The 20,629-nt window shown below is 38.1% G+C and overlaps 1 protein-coding gene across 2 annotated transcripts in view; it reads left to right on the forward strand.

Moving 5' to 3' along the window:
- Positions 1-2,580: 2,580 nt before the first annotated feature.
- LOC101480018 (glypican-6) overlaps positions 2,581-20,629 on the forward strand; it is an 80,294-nt gene continuing 62,245 nt past the window's right edge. For both annotated transcript variants that reach the window (XM_076874969.1, XM_004557822.4), the window contains exon 1: positions 2,581-3,055. In XM_076874969.1, coding sequence (XP_076731084.1) covers positions 2,905-3,055 — 151 coding nt within the window. In that variant the 5' untranslated portion in view covers positions 2,581-2,904. The remainder of the gene's footprint in view (positions 3,056-20,629) is intronic.

The following is a 20,629-nucleotide window of genomic DNA, read 5'->3' on the forward strand; positions in this document are numbered from 1 at the left end:
AACAATACACAAACTCACAAAAACCATCATCATCCCAGCCAGTCCCCACTGGTTACAAGAGCATCTTTATTACTTACCATTTTAACTGAAAGATTGATCATCAGTTGATTCACACTGTGCAGGTTAGAATGAATGTGTACTGGTGGAACAGATGGAGACAGGTGCACAATCTCTTCATTTGTTAGTTAATTGTTTATGAACGCTGCCTTAAAATAAATAAATAAAAGTTAATGCTTTTAAATAAAAGCTTTAATTTGGAGGTGGGATAGGACACGATGAAAAGTCCTGTAATAATGTTGTGTAATCACCATATTAAAAGGCAAACAAATGTGATGGCCAAGGTAAGAGGTGAATATGTGGTGCTCTCCAAGGTGCTGTACGTGCAGCTGTCAGTGGCAGAGAAAATGTCTAAGCCTCTCACTTTAGCTTGCACCAGGTGTTAGTGTTACTTATTAGCAGCAGCTTATGAGACAATATCTTAGCTGCAGTTCAAACACTGAACTCACCTGTGTATGTGTGATGTGTGTTTTTGTCTCTTGGTTGCGAGACTTAAGAGGTTGTTACTATGCCTTTCTTCACCTTCTAATGTTCTCATAATAAGCACTGTCGGTGTCACAGCACTCAGTGTTTCTCTTCTATTAAGTTCTGTTTGTTTTGTTCTGAACCGTTTGTGTGACAGTATGCCAAAGTTATACTTTTGTCACCTTGACGGCTGAAGTGTTTATTGTTTCGACAAGTAGGTTCTGTGATTTTGACAAGATAATAAAGTTAAATGCTACTGCACTTCATGTTCTTGAATCTCTGACCTAGTGTTTGGAGTTTTTTAAAGTTGTATTTTAGGTTAGCTTTTGTGGGGGGGGTTTTCCATGAGTATATGTCCATGAGTTTTCAGTTCATCTGACCTCTCCTGTATCCCCGTTTACTGTTATCAAGTCTTAGTCTCTGTGGTAGGCGTTTTTCTGTGTCGGTACTTCCTGTTTGTTTTGGTAGCTCTTGTCCCATGTGCCTTGTATTTACTTTTGCTTCCCTTGTCTTGATAATGTCTGATTAGATTCAGCTCTGTACCTGGGTGTTTCCCATATTCTGGATTACCTCATGTTTCTATTTAAAGCAGAACTTTGGCTAACTTTATGCTTTGTTGTTTCCCCAGACAGTGTTTCACTTTGTTTTTACGTATGAACTCTGATTAGCCAGAATAAATGGCTCACTTTTTACTTGCAGTCTGCCTCGTCCCATGTCCAAGCTTTTGGGTCCACATTTTAATGCTTCTATGACATCATGTTTACTACTCTACATCACTGGCTGGTTTGGGAATGCCTTGAAATCCCAGAATAACTGTGGTAAGTTAGAGCAGCATATTACTATGTAGTTAGGAAACTTGAAAGCCATCTTGGCTGCGATTAATTCTTTATTGTATTAAAATTATTCATCTGGATGAAATCATCCCCTGGGTTTCAAAGTTGGATACATTAAAGTGTGACATGTCCAGGTCAAAATGTCTCACTATAAAAGTAGAGCACAGAATTCATGAAAGGAACCACTAAAGGATGAAGAGACTAACGACTAATTCTATCATCCCTTTACTGAATGTCAAAACAGGGGGACTACATTTGTTTTTGGGGAATAGTGTTTGACCAGTTGCAAACATAAAAGGGAGTACAAGTATATGTTGATGCTGTGATTAGCAGTGTTTTTATTATGCAATTTCTCGGAACCTCTCAAAGGACACGATCGACATGAACATACATTAAGAATTCTAAAAAATAATGACCGTCTTTCATGTGGGGAACTGAATGTGGCCTCATAAAGCCAGAATACAGGCACTTTAATCAGTAAAGCAGAACATGCCTCAGTGTTGCCCTTAAACCTGAACCCCTTGGATTTGGATATTTAATTGAAGATCTTCCAGTGCTACCATCTGAAACAAGCCGGTGTCACTTTTAAAGAACTTTCGAAATGTGGTAACCCATCCCACTGGAATCCTTTGCATAGTGATGGGAGCCACGTTAATCCACTGTTGATCTACCCAGGGATTAAGCTCTTCCAAAATCAATAAAACTGTGAAAGCTTGCCTTCTGGTCTTAATCAAATCCTTTACATTCGTGACTTATACAGTTTGATACTACAGAACCTGATAATTTGCTTCTGTATCAGATGAATGTAGTGAAAAAATATCAACATTTGCATTTTCTAAGCTCAGCAGAATTGCCACCTCCCCAGTGGAGCATAAACGTGCAGGCCAAGTAAAGGTTTGTTAAATTGCAGATATTAGGAAAAAAAATCCAAGTGTAACAGACTGCATTCTATAATTCACACTCACGAAAAACAATGGGATATACCCACAGGCATTTATGGCAGCGATTCAATTTTAAAGTCGGCTCCATATCTTCCCATTTTTAATCCAATAGCACCTACAGGATGTTTTATGTATTTGTTACTTTCTACCAGGTTGTATCTCATATGCAGGTGCCGACCTGCTACACTGGATGAGGCTCGATTCCACTCCACGTTTTGTGTCCCGCTTTTGCCCTGCCGGTGCATCTGAACACACAGCGCTCTCCTCCACAGAGCATTTCCACTTCAACGCAGCTACAATGGGCTTTCTTTGCTGAGCGAAGTTGAGTCAACAAGCCGGGAAACGCGCTCCTTGGATTCATGTGGCACCTTTACGCTCACAGCTTTCTTTTCTACTGCGCCGAGGGACTTTCAACTGAACTCGGTGGCGATACAAACCCGTTGTGCTTTGGGGGATGTGTTAAGAGACTATAGTTGAGTTTCAACCACTAAAAACGACCAGTCATTAAATAGTCTACCTGCGAATCTGCTGCAGGAGGGGGGAGTTTTGCCAGCAAGCGGGACACTGCAGAGTACCTAAACAGTGAGGGATCTGTACAGAAGTGAACGATGCTCAGACTGGAGACCATCATTTGCACTTTTTCTGTGCTGTCTGTTGCGGCAAGAGCCGAATTTAAAGCGAGGAATTGCAGCGAGGTGAGGGAGGCTTCCATCGCGAAAGGCTTTGGCTTCTCACATGTTCCCCATCAGGAGATCCCAGGTAAGGGTGGACTGAGTTACTGGCTCACGACCTGCCGGTTACAGCATCCGAAATGATCGAGAATATGCAGCGACTTTTACAAAATAAAATAATAATAGTAAACGCGTCTGTGTTAAGTGTTTATATCTGAGAGGAAAAGTTAAAAATACTCAGCAGTCCTATTGCAACTCATTTAAGACGCTAAATCGTTTTAATGCTGCAGGGGTACGCTACTGCGACTGCACCACGTCCAACTAATCGGTTCCAGCTTTTCAACCACCTGTCACTCACAAAGTACCTGCTGTGATTTTCACTCACTGAAGTTAACTTTATACAAATGTGAGCTACTTGATTTCCAAAACGCTCCTGACTGACTACCTGGGGGTAGTGAGCTTCCCACAGCTGCTTGGAGAGATCTGCTCTAATCGGGAACCCACGCATGTAAACTGCCTGAACGCATAACTACAGGCTTATATATATATATATATATATATATGTGTGTGTGTGTGTGTGTGTCATACCGGCTATCCTGCCCTATCAATGCCGAGTGTGAAATGTGTCTGCATGTCTCCAGTAGAGGTTTCTGACGGTGAAAACCAAGTAAGGGAGCCCAGTGAGTGGACAGCTGTACAGATTAACTCCTGTCCTGTGAAAATTGGGTAATTAGATAAAATGAAGCTCATGCAATGCTCAAGCAGTAGACCACAACCGCTGCTCACTTCATTTGGCATTGCATGGTTTCTGCCACAAGCCTAATAAGTAATTATCTTAAATATACCTTGTGTGAAATAAGGCAGGCCCGATGCATCCCTACTGGCATGTAAAACCAGATTTTATGATGTTTTGTTGAAATCTTTCTTGGTGTTCTCTGGCCTTGATTACACATTACACACATGATTTGAAAAATGACTTAAGGTTACAGCGTCAGTGTTTCGCTGCAGCGATACTTAAATTAAATTGGTCTGTTTTTCAGGCATAGTTTGGATATAAATATCATTATGTCATCAGAACAGGAGTATGGATGAGAGGCAGTCTCCCCTTTCCGCCTCTTTCATTGAATTGTCTCTCCAGGTCGTCATTGTTATGCTTCAAGGCCAATCAATTATTCTTTCTATAAATCAGGGAATCTGGCACAAGTAAAAGGCTGCATATTTGATAACAGGCACACCTGTTCAGAGACGGGTTGAATAACTAACTGATTAAATCCGTTGGATCTGTGTCTCTGACATCACAACTAATCTCTGGAATGAGTGGAAAAAATCCAATCTGTCTCTTTCCTGAATTATTTCACCCTGAATAAAAGTCTTTTGATCTTCTCTTTGAATGAGTCACAACCTTACATGTCTTCGGGAGAAACGCTTTATCAACAACTCAGCAAATTCGCACAGTGATAGACATGTCCTCTGGGCTCAAAGCTCATTGCCTCTTACTCATGCAAACAACTTTCAAGCCAAGCCAGATCTTGCCTAAAATAAATTTGCAAATTCCTTTTGATTAAAAGTTGATTAAAATCGTAACATTGTCCTATCAATAAATAAATAAATGAAAAAACATTCAAGTTGCTTCTTAGCAGAAATGTAGTAAATGCAGAGAGCTTTCTTTTTCGCTATGTAAGTTTATATTAGTCTGAACTGATTTAAAATTTAATCTCGTGGCTGGCACACGACTTGTTTGCACTATTTTACTTAATCTCCTGAAAATAGAGCCTTTGGTTTAATAGCTGATTTGGGGATAAATGACATCATTTGGACTATAATTGAGTAATATAGCTTATTAAAATATGTGTATTTTTTTTAACATTATAGACAGTGGTGGTGCTGTGCACTGTTGCCTCACATCTAGGGTGTACTGGGTTTGAATCCACAAGCTTACTTTACTTTACTTTACTAAGCTACTTTGGGAAGGTTGCATGTTCTCCCTGCCTATGTATGGGCTGTCTCCGGGAACTCCGGCTTCCTCTCGCACTCCATGAATATGAGCGTTAATGGTTTTCTGTCTCCCTGCGTGTCAGCCTACCGATCTGTCCAGGGTGTACCCTTCCTTTAGCTCTAATGACAGCTGGGATAGATCCCAGCTTCCCTGGGGTTAAGAAAATGGATGGATGGATATATTTTTATGAAATTCACTTGGCAGATGTTGTTAATAATGCAGCATTATCTGCTTTTAGCTTCGGCCCCTTTTTAGTTATTTAGTTTTTTCACTGAAATGTCATTCATTTATATTACACACATGATGTAGAGGTAGTGGTGTAGTCAATGAGTGTGTCAAGGGCACGTTACTGTTCACATTTTATGATTTGTGGAGTTTACAGACAGATTGCAAATGACATTAACACCAATTCACAGATTAATGCGAACTTAAATACTGTTTTTGTGCAGTTCGTGATGACTTGAAGAGCTGTTTAGGACGGACGACTTGATCATTAAAGTTACAAAAAATTTTAAGTTACTTTAGAGCTTCAAAAGCTTCCTGTTTTGCTGTTTGTGCCAGTCTCACAACTGCCATCACACTCTATTAAAATCACTGACGATTTAGGGGAAATCTCAAACTTATTACTGGTCCACCTCCACAAATGGTGCTTTCACTGCTGCTGCATGCTGTGCATTTTTTGTTGAATGGTCTCACTTGGCGGTTTGATTTCTTGAAGTCTGTGACAGACGGATGTGTGTGTGGTTTTGCTGCTTTTGATGTGATGCCGTTAGAGACTGGAAAACATATTTGGGAAACTCTGTATTTGTAAAGTTGTGTTTTTATTAAATTAGATTGTACTTATATTTAAATGAATCAAATTAGAATACTATTGAAATATATATCTATTACTTTTTTATATTACCCAAACTTTTTCTATAAGATTGGCCAATATGAGTAATTCACTGCAACCACTGCAATTTTAATAGAGTGAAAATAATAACCGTGAAACATCAGGGTGCTATTGTGAGAGTATTTCTGTACTACTTAAAATGTTGAAATAACTACCACGTCTTCTCCTGGAGTTGAAATGAAAAGCTTAGTACCCCAGATTTTCTGTGTGTGTGTTTTCGTATGTGTGTGTTTGTGTTTGGGCTCAATAGAGGAACCAGGTCAGGGGGAATGACAGCACTGGAGATGGTGTTATTGACAAAAATGTTGTTATGATCCAAAGCCTGAAGGCTCAGCGAGTACAGTAATTCCACAAGACTTAACTGATGATTCTTTCTGCTGACCAGACCGGGCTGGAAGCTCGTATACTGTGAAGATATTTAAAATAGGAATGAACTTATGAATTGCAAAGTCTTTGGAGTGTTTGCACATCTTAAAATATGAACCACCCTCTCAGAAGACTTTAATTATATCTGTTTAATTTAATTGTAAGAAAATTAATTATATTTTGCCTCTAAAATCCACTTTTTTATTGCTTGTTAAAGTTAAGACCTGCACTCAGTCTTATCTGCTGTCTCCGTTTCCACTCAGTCGATTACCCGATGTCTGAGACGTGGAGAGTGAGTCATATGGCAGACTGCGGGATTCAGTGGAACTTCTTAGGATGTCATATACTATGCTATCATTTGACGTCCAGCTCTGTTTACTGCCAGTCAGGAGATGGAGGTGGGACAGAAATAACGGGTGGTAATATTTTATGTGATCTTTGGCTGCCTGCGCGAGGCAAATGATCTCTACTGAAGCATGTAATGTGCACAGGTCTTCTACTGTCATGTAATGGGATGGAGGGGATTAAAAAGGGCTAAATGGCAGTGCCTGCAAAGGGAATGGCCAGGTGACTTTGTTAGCCCCTGCAGCACACTCCACTGTTGCTGTGATGTATTGTGAAATTATTGCGACCTTCCTGCCAGTCACACATGTTGAAATAGATTTGGGGGTGAGGTCCTGAAAGGGATAATGGCTTCCGATGGCATGTTTTACCTTTTTTACATTTTACTCTACAAACATCGAAGTATTTGTGATAAAAATTGTGGATAAATGGACTTTTGAGATCCACGGGAGTTGTTTTGTTTGTATTTGGTAGCCCCAGGCTTTGAGTGTATATGTTGCTAACGTAATGTAAATGTGTCCCACTGAGAAGCAGAGGGGGGCACTAACAGGGAAATAAATAAATAAAAAAAAATCCAAACAATCATCATTTTTCTCATGGCAGAGGGGAATTCTCGCTGTCTGCATCCCTATGTCATCAATCATACTTATGGATGCCAAAATGGCCTCATGATGGGCTCTCTCTGCGGGTGTTTCCTGTGAGAGCTGCAAGAAACTGTGTCCTGCAAGTCTTTTAGGGTTGCAGCGCTAAAAGCATAACACCACCAGAATCAAAGTACATCAAAATAAATTTAAGAAATGGAAATTTCTAAAAGTTTTTTATGCAGAATGCACAAAAGTACAAACTCCTGGCCCTGAAGTGGATTAACACACAGTTGTTGTTGTTTTTAAGTGTTAGCCTTATACATAAGTTTTAATACTTTATAAGCTTAACACTTAAAACAGACAAAACATACTCCAAGTGCAACTTAATCGGTTACACAAATGTGCTGTAAATGTAAATGTGGAGACAAAAAAAAGTGATGAGCAATGTTGCAGTAGACTAAAAATGTTTCTGCTTATTTTCCACAGCAACTTCAAAATTCATAAAGCACTGAACAACAGCAAGTAGCGCAAAAAATTACTTCAACATTTTCTGCCGGAAAACATTTCTAGGAGAAATACTCAGAAATGTCAGATGACCGTACCAGTTATGAGGCTGAGGTTGCTGTGGATGCACGGGTCAAAAAAAGGACTTTTATTTAAAAGGGTTTGTGTCCCCATCCATCCATCAATCCATCCATTTCTGTTGCTTATTTGGGTCCAGACTGTGAGAGCAGTAGCCTAAACAGAGTCACCTAGAACTTTCAGCCACTTCCTTCAGCTCTTCCAGAGACACATTAAGTTGTTTCCAAGCTAACTGACAGGTGGAGTCTCTCCATGATGAGGCCCCAACCTAACCTGGAATGATCACTCATAAATCAGCACCGACCTATCGATTTTGGCGATCGTGGCTCAAGAGTTGGGAGTTCGCCTTGTAATCGGAAGGTTGCCGGTTCGAGCCCCGGCTTGGACAGTCTTGGTCATTGTGTCCTTGGGCAAGACACTTCACCCGTTGCCTACTGGTGGTGGTCAGAGGGCCCGGTGGCGCCAGTGTCCGGCAGCCTCGCCTCTGTCAGTGCGCCCCAGGGTGGCTGTGGCTACAATGTAGCTTGCCATGTGTGAATGTGTGGATGACTGGATGTGTAAAGCAGTTTGGCGTCCTTAGGGACTAGTAAAGCACTATACAAATACAGACCATTTACCATTTAAACTTGGTTGTTTTAGTTTACTGTCATGGACTAGACTTGTGTGCTGTCCAGGTTGCATACTGTCGCTTGTCCCATGACAGCTGGGATAAGTTTCAGCCCCTCCACAACATTAATTTGGATAAGCCATTAAGAAGCTACTTTCAGCTGCTCCCTTATTCACAAGGGGTTGCCACACTGGGCAGCTCTGCATATTTGATTTCGTTGATTTTTACACTGGATGTCCTTCCTGATGCATCCCCCAATGCATTTATACTAAGAAACTTGATGGACTGATTTTTGTTCTCCAAGAGCTAACTTAGTTGAATTTAGGGCAATAATATTTTATTAGTTAAATAGATCCTTTCACAGGTTTGCCTACATTTCATAAATCATTTCAGTCGGATACGAGAAAGAACTTCTGGCAGAAAGACTTGTTTCTTGCATGTGCACAAGCAAGTCCCAACCAGGTGTCCCATTGAAAAAAAAAATCTTTGGTGTCTGTGCTTCTTGTCACATGTTTCTCTGTTTGCTTGCCTTGTGAGTATTTATAGCACATTTCTGTATATGCTTTTGATGAGTATTCTTGTAGCTTATGTCTTGTAAAATTGATAAGGATTATTTGTTTGTGCTTGCGTGGTTTATCTATTTGTGTATTGCTTATTTAAATGGAACTATTTGGATTTAAATTGGTACTGCATGTTTTATTGAACAGTTTTGTTTTCATGCATATAGTCTTTGTTTTAGCACCATCATCGTTTGATATACACGATATTTATTTAGTTGTGTGCAAGCCATTTTTTTTCTTCATATGCACTATTCAAGAGGGCTGCTTGCACAATCACCCTCATAAAGCCATGCACTGAGTTTATTGTATCTGACCAGCAGTCCAAGACCAAGTTATTTTATTCTGCCTGTCTGGAACCTACAGTTTATGCAACAATGCACTCCTCTCAGATTTTGATGAATTTTGATGTGTTTGTGTTTCTTCAGGAAGGAGGGGAACTGATGTCTTCAGGGTTACTGATATTTTTTTTAACACCAAAAGTACTCTTTGGATAATATTTCTAAACCCTAATCCTGTTTGTGACCCAAACTTTCTGTTTATTTTGTTTGTGGCCTCCAGCAGGGTTTATGTCCAACTTTCTGCTGCTCATAACTCCAGTTGTTGAAATTTTAATACATCCTACACATTTAAAAACCAAACGGGGTTCAGGTGGCAGATATTAACAATGCTGTTTGTTTGACTAATTCACAGTCCATATTATGTGAATAAGTAAATTATTGAGATATTTCCAGGTACAAGTCACTTTTTATTACTATGTAGCAGAAACCTGTTCATTTTTTTTCCATTTGTTTTTGTTTTTTTTCCATCCATCCATCCATTCGCTACCGCTTATCCTTTTCAGGGTCACGGGGGGCGCTGGAGCCAATCCCAGCTGTCATAGGGCGAGCTTCTAGGCGGGGTACACCCTGGACAGGTCGCCAGTCTGTCGCAGGGCTAACACACAAGGACAGACAACCATTCATACTCACATTCACTCGCACATTCATACCTAGTGGCAATTTGGATTATCCAATTAACCTATCCCTATTTTTTTTTTTGTTGCAAAAATTTAGTTTTAGTAAAATGTACTGGGTTATTGAAGCTTGTCCAAATGCTGTAAGGCTGGCATGCCTGGTTTATATTGCTGACACACAGCTATACATTACTAAAGGAATATGCTGCTGCCTCGGGGAATTAACATTTTCTAAACTTATTTACAATAAATATGTGAAAAACAATACACAGATTCTCGTGAAATGGCATTGCAATCATCGTTTAATGGTTTCAGAATCATTTGAAATGTGGACAAATGAGTTCTCCTGCAAGAAATGAATGGATGTTATTTTGATCTATTAGTTCCTGTCAACAACTGTCCAATTAAATTCTAACCTGGAGCCACAATGAAAGAGCCTTTTCATTTCTGTTTTAAGAAACTGACATAAACACATTTTCGCTTGTCACTCATGCTGTTTTGTTCTTTTTGACCATTATAGGCTACCATTTTGGAGATCTGTTTACACTGTTTCCTGTAGTTGACAATATTTCATTGTCTCTTTTTTAAGACATTCACAAAAACAATCCTCTGGATCAGTGTGTTTTTCACTGACATTAGTATCAAAATTCTGGCGTTGGACTGCGGCGTATACCCAGTACTTTTTCCCAACATCACATCTAACAGTCAAAACTTAGCCATCATGAAACAAAGCTAACTCGAATGCCTTGTTGCTGCTGTTGGATCTATCTTTAGCAACTTCTGTCTTGTTGACAGCGTCTGACTAGACATGATGCGTAACTGGAGTCTATACTTGCCTTTACACTGCTCTTGAGGATAGTTCAGTGTGGTGTGTAGCAAGCCACCAATGGAAGCTATGTACTTGTGCAGCAGAGCTGTATCCTTTCCCTCTCAGGCAACAAGGCCACTGGCTTGAGGACACTTACACTGTAGCAAGGTATAATGACCGGTGCCTGTATTCTAAACTGTAAACTGAGTGAAAGGTAACGATCAGTGCAGGTCTCAGGGCCTTGAGGGTCTCTAAACAGCCACCAGCTGCTACCTGTAGTGTGTTTATGTGCCATGCTCCACTTAGCAAACTGATGCAGATGAGAGAGGCTTGCCTCCTCACTTCTCATTCTCAGGGGCTTCTAGGCATGCATAGATCGAATATCCACACTGGATTCCTCCACTAGGCTTTTTATTATGCACTCCTCAATAAATGTCAAAGCTAGACATAGTGCTACATATGCTGATTATTTCTGCACTTGTCATTCCTAAATGTGCCGTACACGGTATTAGGGAAATCCATACATTAATTTTAACTGTAATGATATTGGTGTACTTTGCTGAAGGGTATATGGTACATAAATATCCCCCAGCTATTACCCTCAAGGTCAAACATATTTTTTTATTGCATATGTATATATGTATTCTTGTCAAAGATTTTTGTAAAGATGAGTCTAGTCCTTGTCATGATTTACTTGTATCGAATTTCCTTATTAATGCTTGTGTTTTTTTTTGTTTTTTAAAATTATTATTATTTTGTAAAATTTCATAAAGTGGTTAAAAAATGCACACTACATTCCCCACTGAAAAGTCGGTACAGTTTTGAATTATATTTGAGAAATTCTCATGTCTAAAAAGCTGGAGGCACTTTTGCTTCATTCACTAAAATTTACTGAAAAAACCTTTAGTAGGCAACAGTTCAATTGTTAATCTGAAACTGTAGTCATCTCCAATCTTCCCAGAAACCTGATGAGCAGGAGTTTTATGTTAAGATGCAAACAATCTGTTAGAAAAAAATATTTATATAAATGTGGAAAACTCATCTCTTCACAAGTTTTCCAAAGCCTTTAAAGAAACAGGTTGTTTTTTCTCCACTCCTATATTTCTTTCCTGAAAAATATTTTTTATAGTACATTTAAAAACATTTCAATATGAAAAGCTATACCTTTGAGTCAACGTTTGACTGTTTTATCACGCACGCAGCCTTGCACATGGCATGTTGCAGAGGAATAGTTTGACATATTCAAAAAAATATATATATATATACTGACACATTTGCTAGGAGTATGAAACCGCTCCAACATCTTTATTCCTGTCCTTTTTCCCTTCACGCTGACTCTCCTGAGGATGAAGAATACCATCATACCATTGTACTGTGCTGCTTTTATTGTAGACTGTTTTATGTCAGTGAGAATTCATTTCCTCTTGAACCTGTCCTCATTCACCCAAGGACATATACCCCTCTGTATCAGCATCCCCCAGTTATTTAAAACATGAACATGCCTTTCATAATAACTTCTGACATGACCCAAAATGTGATAGGAATAATTTCATTCAATTTTTGATTGATGCAAGTTCCAACTTGAGCAAGAAACTTGGCTATTCTGTACACAAAACCCTCTAGAGACGTTATTAAAAGTGTGAAGGTGTGTGGAATACAGCGATTTAAAGATCCATGATGATGTTCATATTCAATGAATATCTCTTGTTGTATAGTTCCTGACGATATGATCTTGTCTTGTCAAAGTCTGATTACCCATTGGTTAAGGGGCCTGTTTCGGTGTGCTGTAGAGAAAGTGGGATGAAGCAGAATGCATATTACATTGAAATTACCAGTATGCATGCCTTGGGTGTCTAGAAGCATAGGCCATCAGCTAACATTTGCTGACATTTAGCTAATGTCCTATTCTTTCAGACATCCAAGGCACTTAACATACATAGTTTGAGTGTAAGAGGCATTTGGTTTCTGCTTCATTGTTAGAATGGTGATTTACAGCAACCTTTAAGTCTAACCTATTGATTTACTTTTAATAAGAAGGTGAAACAAGTGAGCTAACTAGATTTGGTTGGGATCACATCTGATGAGCCCCTTACAACATATCTCTTCCATATATGATGCTCATGAGACAAGAAGATAACATATCACATTCATGTATTCATATGTTATCCACCCACTCACTTACTTTTTTCTTTTTATTCTTTTTTTTTTAACTCATTGTTGATTCATACCTCCTGAGACATCACAGTAATCAGGGTTATTAATTTGCAGCATCTTGTGCATTGAGTTTGTACTTTGCACTTAACATGATTGTAATAAAAAATGACCACATGGGCAGTCAAAATCTTTGGTCTAAATTTGCAAAAAGATACCTCAGATAAAACAGAATTGCTTAGGCTCGGAGGTGTGAAGAAGCAGTTTATTTAGATTAGGAGGGATTTTGGATTTTAAATGTCTTCAATATTTTAGTGCAGAATTGAATAGTTGACAGCTTTTCCAGTCTTGGATAGATTTTTGCTTGGATTAAACCACGCAAGGAAATGTCAGATCACAGTAAGTGGAGCAGAAATTTATGAAATTGAAAAGAATTTGCTTTATTCCATTTGTCTTATGCCCTGGTGAGTTGTATTTGCCTGAATTTAAACAAACTTACACACAATGATCACCTAATGGGTTTTTACCCAAATGGTGATCGAGGTCATATTTGTTGTTTTACTGATGCTTTTTTCTGTTTTCATAAAAATTGTTACTCTCAGAGCATTGGTCAGATTTCAGCAAATCTTGCAAGCAATGTTCACCAGAAGCTTCTTCACCATAACTGTTTTGTTTTTTTAACATAAACTCTTGGCCACAATTGGCAGTTTTACAAAATTTAATTTCTGGTGTATTAAACAATATTTAATTTTAATTGTTTGGCAAAGTTGTTAACATAGGATTCTCAGTGTTGATAAATTTTGCACAAAATGATGAAAAACTTTGTTAAATACCAAATGACGGAATCAATGTGATTTAGCTCTGCCACATATGCTGCATATCACTTGCATTCTGTTAGATGGAAATGATCATTATCTTATTGGTTATGATCGTCACCACTGTTGGTCCCACATCTGAAATATGGACTTCGTTTCACTATTATGCTATCATCTGGTCAATGGTGTGACATACAGAATTTCATTTGTCTAATGGCTGGCTGCTACTGATCATATACTCGTGAACTCAAGCAGTTTCATTGATGAACAAGATTAATTTGCTGTGGATATATAAGCCTCCTTAACTTCTCAGTGGATTTTAATTCACACTTTGCAAAACATCCAACAAATGACAAGAATATCTATTGCTTCTCTCTGTATTTCAGTCATTAAACTAACCTGTGAATTATGATGGACTGTGAGCCAGATTAGCTACTGTGTCCTGTATCTGCAATAACAAAGTATATTAACTCCTTTTTTTTTTTTTAATGAAAACTTGCTTAACATGGGGGAATAGCAAATATCAGATAGGATTTTATATTAGCAACAATTGTTTTAAAAGAACTAAACATTTAAAGATAACTTGCCAGAAATTCAAACTTGTTTTAACTCTTAATTCCTGCTGGATGTTTTGATTTGACAAAGAAGAAGAAGTTGCAGTGACACAAGCATTCCTGATCTCATTAGGGCTGAGCGTGTCTTTGAGTGTGAATCCATTAAAAGTTTGTCAGGGGGAACCATGGGACACAGCAGATGGCAGAGCACATATGCTCTGGGTCTCTTTGGCCAGGTACACTGAGGAATACTTCAGAGAGTTGGCCTACCTTTGCTTGTGTAACAGGAACTTAGACACTTTAAAACAACATGAGTCATGCGTTGAATTGCAGCATTTCAGTTTGTGATGTCTAACTTTTCTAAAAGCACGTTCTCTTTTTGCTTAAAGCCATGTCAAAGTGTAATTGTGTGATAATTGCCTCTTCTTTATATCTTCTCTTGCCTGTGCCCTTCTTAGATAAATGATAAAGGAAGTAAACAATGTCATTGTATATGTTTGTACAAGGAAAAAAAAAACTAAATATTTGCAGGCAAAGTTTAATTGTGTGAGATGCTAGTGAGCTATATTTGGTACAAGGTTGAAGTGAGTTGAAACAGATCTTCAGTATGAAGAGTAATGTGTTAAAATGATAATTTGCTGCATCACTAGTCATTGTAAGGGGAACCATTTTGGACTTTTGATCTGAACACTACATAAAATTGGTCTTTATCAGAGACATAGAGCTTACGTAGGTGTGACTTGAGCAGCAATGATGGTTTTTGACAGGCACCTGTGGAGGTGTTCTGAACAGTAAACAAGGACAACAGGTGCCTTAAGGTATCGCTTTGCTTACCAGCAGAAAGTAAGTAAGCATACAACGTGTAAATATGTAAAACAGATTTAGATAAACAACTGCACTTCTGTCATGTAGGATTATCACACATTAAACCTGCTAAAGACTGCAAAATATATCATAAACATGTTGTACGTGCCTGGCAGAGAAGTTTTGTAAAATGGAAACCCATCTCAGCAGGACGAATGTAGAATTTGAATATCTTCATAGAGCTTCATTAGCACTGATAATAAGGTAGCTAAATTGACTGACACCCCATTTGGTTACAGACACTGAGTGACATGATATAATTATGACTTATGATGACAGCTTGAGTAGGTGTTAATAAATCTGTGTGCATGAATAAACCTATCTCATTATAACTCAGCTGTATATTTTTACCAGGTTTGATGTGTGGCGCAGCACAACTGACAGCCATGTACAGTGCTGTGAAAAAGGATTTGCCCCCTTTCTGATAACTTACGTTTTCAGTATTTGTTCATCTTAAATGTTTCAGATCATCAAGTGGATTTTAATATTAGACAAAGATAACCTGAATAAATACAAAATGCCATTTTTGATGATTACATTTATTAAGGATAAAAAAACAATTCAAACTTCCCTATATAAATTCAGTACTCCTCCCCTAAACCGAATAACTGGTTGGGTCACCCTTGGCAGTAAGAACTGCAATCAAGCATTTGCAATAGCTGACAGTGAATCTTTCACATCAGTGTGGAGGAATTTTGGTGCACTATCTTTGCCATATTGGAGGGTTTTTGAGAATAAACAGCCTTTTTAAGGTTATACCAAAGCAACACAATCTTGTTTGATACTGGACTTTGACTAATCCACTCCAAAAACTTAAATTATTATTTTATTTTATGTATTTAGCCATTCAGAGGTGGACTTACTGCCATGTTCAATCATTGTCCTGCCACATAGCTAGAGTGTGCTTGAGCTTCAGGTTAGAAATTGATGGTGGGACATTCTCCTACGGGATTTTCTGGTAGAAAGCAGAATTCATGGATTCATCAATTAGGTCTGGTCTTCCAGGTCTCGAAACACCAAAGCAGCCCCAGACCATCACACTACCACCAACATGTTCGATTGGTGTGATGTTCTTTTAATGAAATACTGTGTTAGTTTTATGCCCTTTTATATGGTGTAACGACACTCAAACCTTCCAAAAAGTTCAACCTTCGTCATTGTCTCACTTGTCTCATTAGTCTCAGAATATTTCTCCAAAAGTCTTGGAGATGTTTTTTGGGAAATGTGAGATGAGCCGTTTGGGGAAGGGGTTGGGGGGATGCTGACCTTAAGTAAGATAAGTGAGGCCTGCATTCCTTTGGGTGGTGTTTGAGGGGTTTTTGTTATCTCCTGGATGGGTTGCCATTGCACTCTTGTATTAATTGGAGTGATTTCTGTAAGCGAGCCACAACTGTTCCAAATATTCTCCATTTGTGTATAATGGCTCTCAGCGTGGTTCACTGGAGTCTTAAACTCAAATAAATATGCATAGAAGTGAGAAATCAGGAATGGGGAAATACTTTTTCATGGCACTGTATGTATGTCTTGTATTTTCTGCTGTTCTTATGTTCGTGTGATTAGGATCTGCTTCTTGTTAATTAGCAAGAATTGTTCTTCTTGTCTGCACGCTAAATACAGTCTGGTCCCATGGCTAGATACAAAGTGAAGTACTGCATCCTCCCGTTAGCCCCAGAAAAACAGAGGTTAGGTGTTGAGCTTGTACAGCGAGGTTAGTCAGGGACAAGCCTCTTTGGTTCACCCACCCTGTCCACTTAATATTAACTGACTTGCCAAAGACCAGCTTTGGCTATTAGAGGGCAATAATTCTCCTTCAGCTGCTGAAGGATGGCTTCTTCAAAATTGTACACAGCTTTATTTGGAATTCATACTTGTTACCTTACCAGCCAAAAGTAAACAAAACCCCCCATCTGCATAAGATTTGGCTCAGTGCAGAGGCTGTCCCGAAGCTGTGCTAACATGTTTACTGGAAGAACATTTTCATTTTCACAGCTGTTTCCAAAAACAGCCCTCATGGGTCACAATAATATTCTATTTTTCTCTGTGAAATAAGGGACAAGGATTGATAGAAAAGCGGACAAAGAATGTGAAACTCCATTACAGCACACATCTAAATCTGAAGGACAGCGATGTTACAAAAATGAATTTAATGGCAAGTTTCTGCATGTTTCTGTATATGTGTGTGAGGGACTCGGAGAACCATAGATTTAACACAAAATATAACAATACGAAGTCAGTGAGTGGCTTCCACCTCACCGCCTCATACTAGTAACACCATATAATATTAGTAAACATTTACATTAGTAAAGTGTTAATTCATCACTTATAAAGGATAAATCCTATATTAATAGACATTAGCATGTAATTCATAAACACAGATAAGAATGTTTCAGTCTTGATCTATAAGTTCACATAGAACATGTTTAATGACACTATTTTACATTTATAAATATGTATTGGTTAAAGTATGCTTAATTGTGTAAATGTGTTAATAGAGGTTTTATAAATACTTAATTTTTTATAATCCATAGTTAATGCAAGCAGTTTTAAGTAGGTTATTTTGTGTCACCTAAAGTGAAATAAGGGAAGTATGCCTTAAAATGCATTTACAAGTGAAACTGAAAGGACAGCAAGTAGTACCTTAAGATTCAAAAGTCTGTTATGTTAGCAGCAGAAAGTAAATGACACAGTTGTACACAGCGCAACAGAAACACGGGGCAAAGGTTGGCACAGAAAACTCAAAGGAGAACAAAACCTAAAAGTTTTATTTCAAATTTCAAGTCCTGTAATGCAGTAAATATAACATCAAGTTCTGTTATCATAATGTGAATAGAAAGGCTAATATAAAATGCAATACAATGTAATTTACCCATTTACATTTTAACTGGATAAAATTTGCTTCATTTAGTCAATTAATGTCTCGCAGCAGACTGCAGACCAGCACCCGCCTCATCTGTAACACGACATGAGAGTCACTGGCATACATGATGTAAGTTTCTGACTGATCTGATTTTGATGGGTGACAAAGAAAGAAAAAGATTTTCCCAATAACAGTTACTTCGTAACATTTGTTCATTTGTAGTATCTCTTGGGCAAATGGCTGTGACTGCAAGAGGAGCTCCGCTATTTGAAAAAAGCTGAGTGATTTTTCACACATTAATGCAAATTACCATTCAAAGTAATCTTGCAGTAAGTTTACTGTACATGCCACTGTCTGAAAGACAGAACTGTCAACTCACATCTACTGTAATGATTTCAGCTGAGGACAGGATTCTATTTTTCTAACCAGAGACCAACACATCTGCTAGAATCTAACAAGATATTAAGTTAACATCTTTTTTTCTTTAAACACAGATTTTAAAAGTGCAGCAGAGCATAGTGAAATCCAATTACAATGTCAAAGGGGATATCTTTCTTTTGTAAAGATCTTGTGATGCTGAAATTTTTATTTTATCCTGGTTTGTTCACTGCAGATGGAATGAAGTTTATTTTAAAAAAAAAAACAGTATTTTGTATATCATTTTGGAAAGCATCCTAATTTTAGCTGCAGTGCCTAAAACTTTTTGAGTTTGCAGATATAAAATGGATAATGGGCTCAAATGAAAATCTAACCACTAGGCTCCGGAACTGAATTCTTACAATAATCTCTGGTATTTGTGTTCACAGTGATAGCTGTGTTCTGCTAACTGGCCCTTTTATTTGATTTAGGGAAGGAATGGAGAAAAAAAAAACTGCTGTATTGGTAAATTTAATGTGGAAATCGAGCTGATGTTTTAAGTACTTTGATGCTGTTGACAACGTATCTTAAAAAATAATAACGCATGTTTACATCACACAAGAGTGGGGTTTTTTCTGTTGTAAAAGAACTTTCTGGCCCATACTCCATCCTTTGTGTGGCTAATGTGTGTGTGGTCTGTGCTCCTGTAGATAGATTATCTGTGAAGCTACAGGGCTGTTTTAACCTTGACTAGGAAGGTCATGGCACTTTGCTGAGTGGTGAAGTCCCTTGAAAGCTCCTTCCCATATGTTGATGTACGACAGGTTTATTTTTAAGTGATGTTTCACTCTGTTGAGACTGCTGGAGCACACAGTAGGGTTGTTGTGTCAAGATGTATTTTTTCCCTCTTCTTGACATATCTGATAAGAAGGCTGCACTGGAAACACAGGACTCGGTTGTATGATGCTATTACCATCTATCTTCCAGGGTCTTTTTAACAATGGTGTGTAGTAATGAAGACTTTTGATCCATCTTTTGGTTATTTGTTGATATCACCTGCTATTTAGTCAATACAGGCCTGACAACTGAATGAAACAAGTAAAGTGAGTGAGGCATGCAAAGCTAAGAATGAATTTCACAAGTAAGGTTTGCATAAGTCTCTTTCCTTGCAGCTCTTAGACTGTTGTTTGATTACACCGTGTTCAAATATTTACATTCTGGCATTTATCGGTGCTGTTCTGTTATTTTCACAACATGTTCACAACGTGTTCTTTTTTTTATCAGTACCATAAAATAAAATGATCTTAAAATGGAGCAATTCAGTTGCTGATGTAATAATTACATGGAAGTTAAATATTCACCGTGGTGGTTATATTTTACGTGGGAGCTGAGTTCTGGGAGGTTACAAAGCTACTCCTTGCTTTAGCAAATACATGCCCACAAAAAAACACACACCCATGGTGAAACTGATGAAACACTTAAAAGTGAATTCTCATACCCTGTAGATAGTTTCTCTTTACACTATGTTTCTTGTGTGGCTATTTCATACAAACTAAGTAAAGTAATGTTGGTTTCTTGAGCATGGATGTTTATTCTTAACCTTGAGGTCATATGTGTAGCAATGTATACAGCTTGTAACTACATCTCCATGTGTATGCTTTAAAAAGAAACTGCCTCTGTTGTGATAGCAGCTACAGTGAATTACATTGTAATAATACTGTATCTACTTTCAAAAATAGTGGCTGTGAAATGCTGTGAAAGCGCCAGAAAAATGCAGCTTTTGTTGATTCTTACTTTGTCACACTCTGTTCTCACTAGATGCGGGAGTGGGCCTTAAAATGATATCACAATCTTTCAAGAAAATTTGGGATAACCTGTGGTTGTGATGTTTCATTATTGAATCATGACCGGTTTACATTGTTATAGCATTTAATGTGAATGGTTACGACATTGTTGGACAAACACCAGAAGCCACCAATTCTTTTTCTTTTCTTTTTTGTCTTTTTGATGAAAGTAGGTTCTGTCGTAATTTTACTGATGTGACTGAGCTACACAAGTAAAAGTTCCGAATTAGGAGGTAGCTTTGTCAAGCTAAGCTAATGTTGTCCTCTTGTTTGTAGTGTTCCCCAAGTATTTCAGTTTATTTGATAAAATAGGTGCAATACTTGTTTTCCCCTGTATCGATACAAGTGCAAACAAAATGAATACCCTTTTCAATCCTTCTTTTCCAATGAGCTAATGTCAAATGAGCTAATGAAAATCGTGGTTGGAGGCTGAGACGAAGCTCTTGCTGTCAGACATATCTGGTCTTAAAGTATGCTTAAAATCCTAGTTATGAATGTTTCTATGAAACACGTTCTGTTCTAGACTGAATC

This window comes from Maylandia zebra, linkage group LG16 (assembly GCF_041146795.1).
Source record: "Maylandia zebra isolate NMK-2024a linkage group LG16, Mzebra_GT3a, whole genome shotgun sequence".
NCBI classification, from domain to species: Eukaryota; Metazoa; Chordata; class Actinopteri; order Cichliformes; family Cichlidae; genus Maylandia; species Maylandia zebra.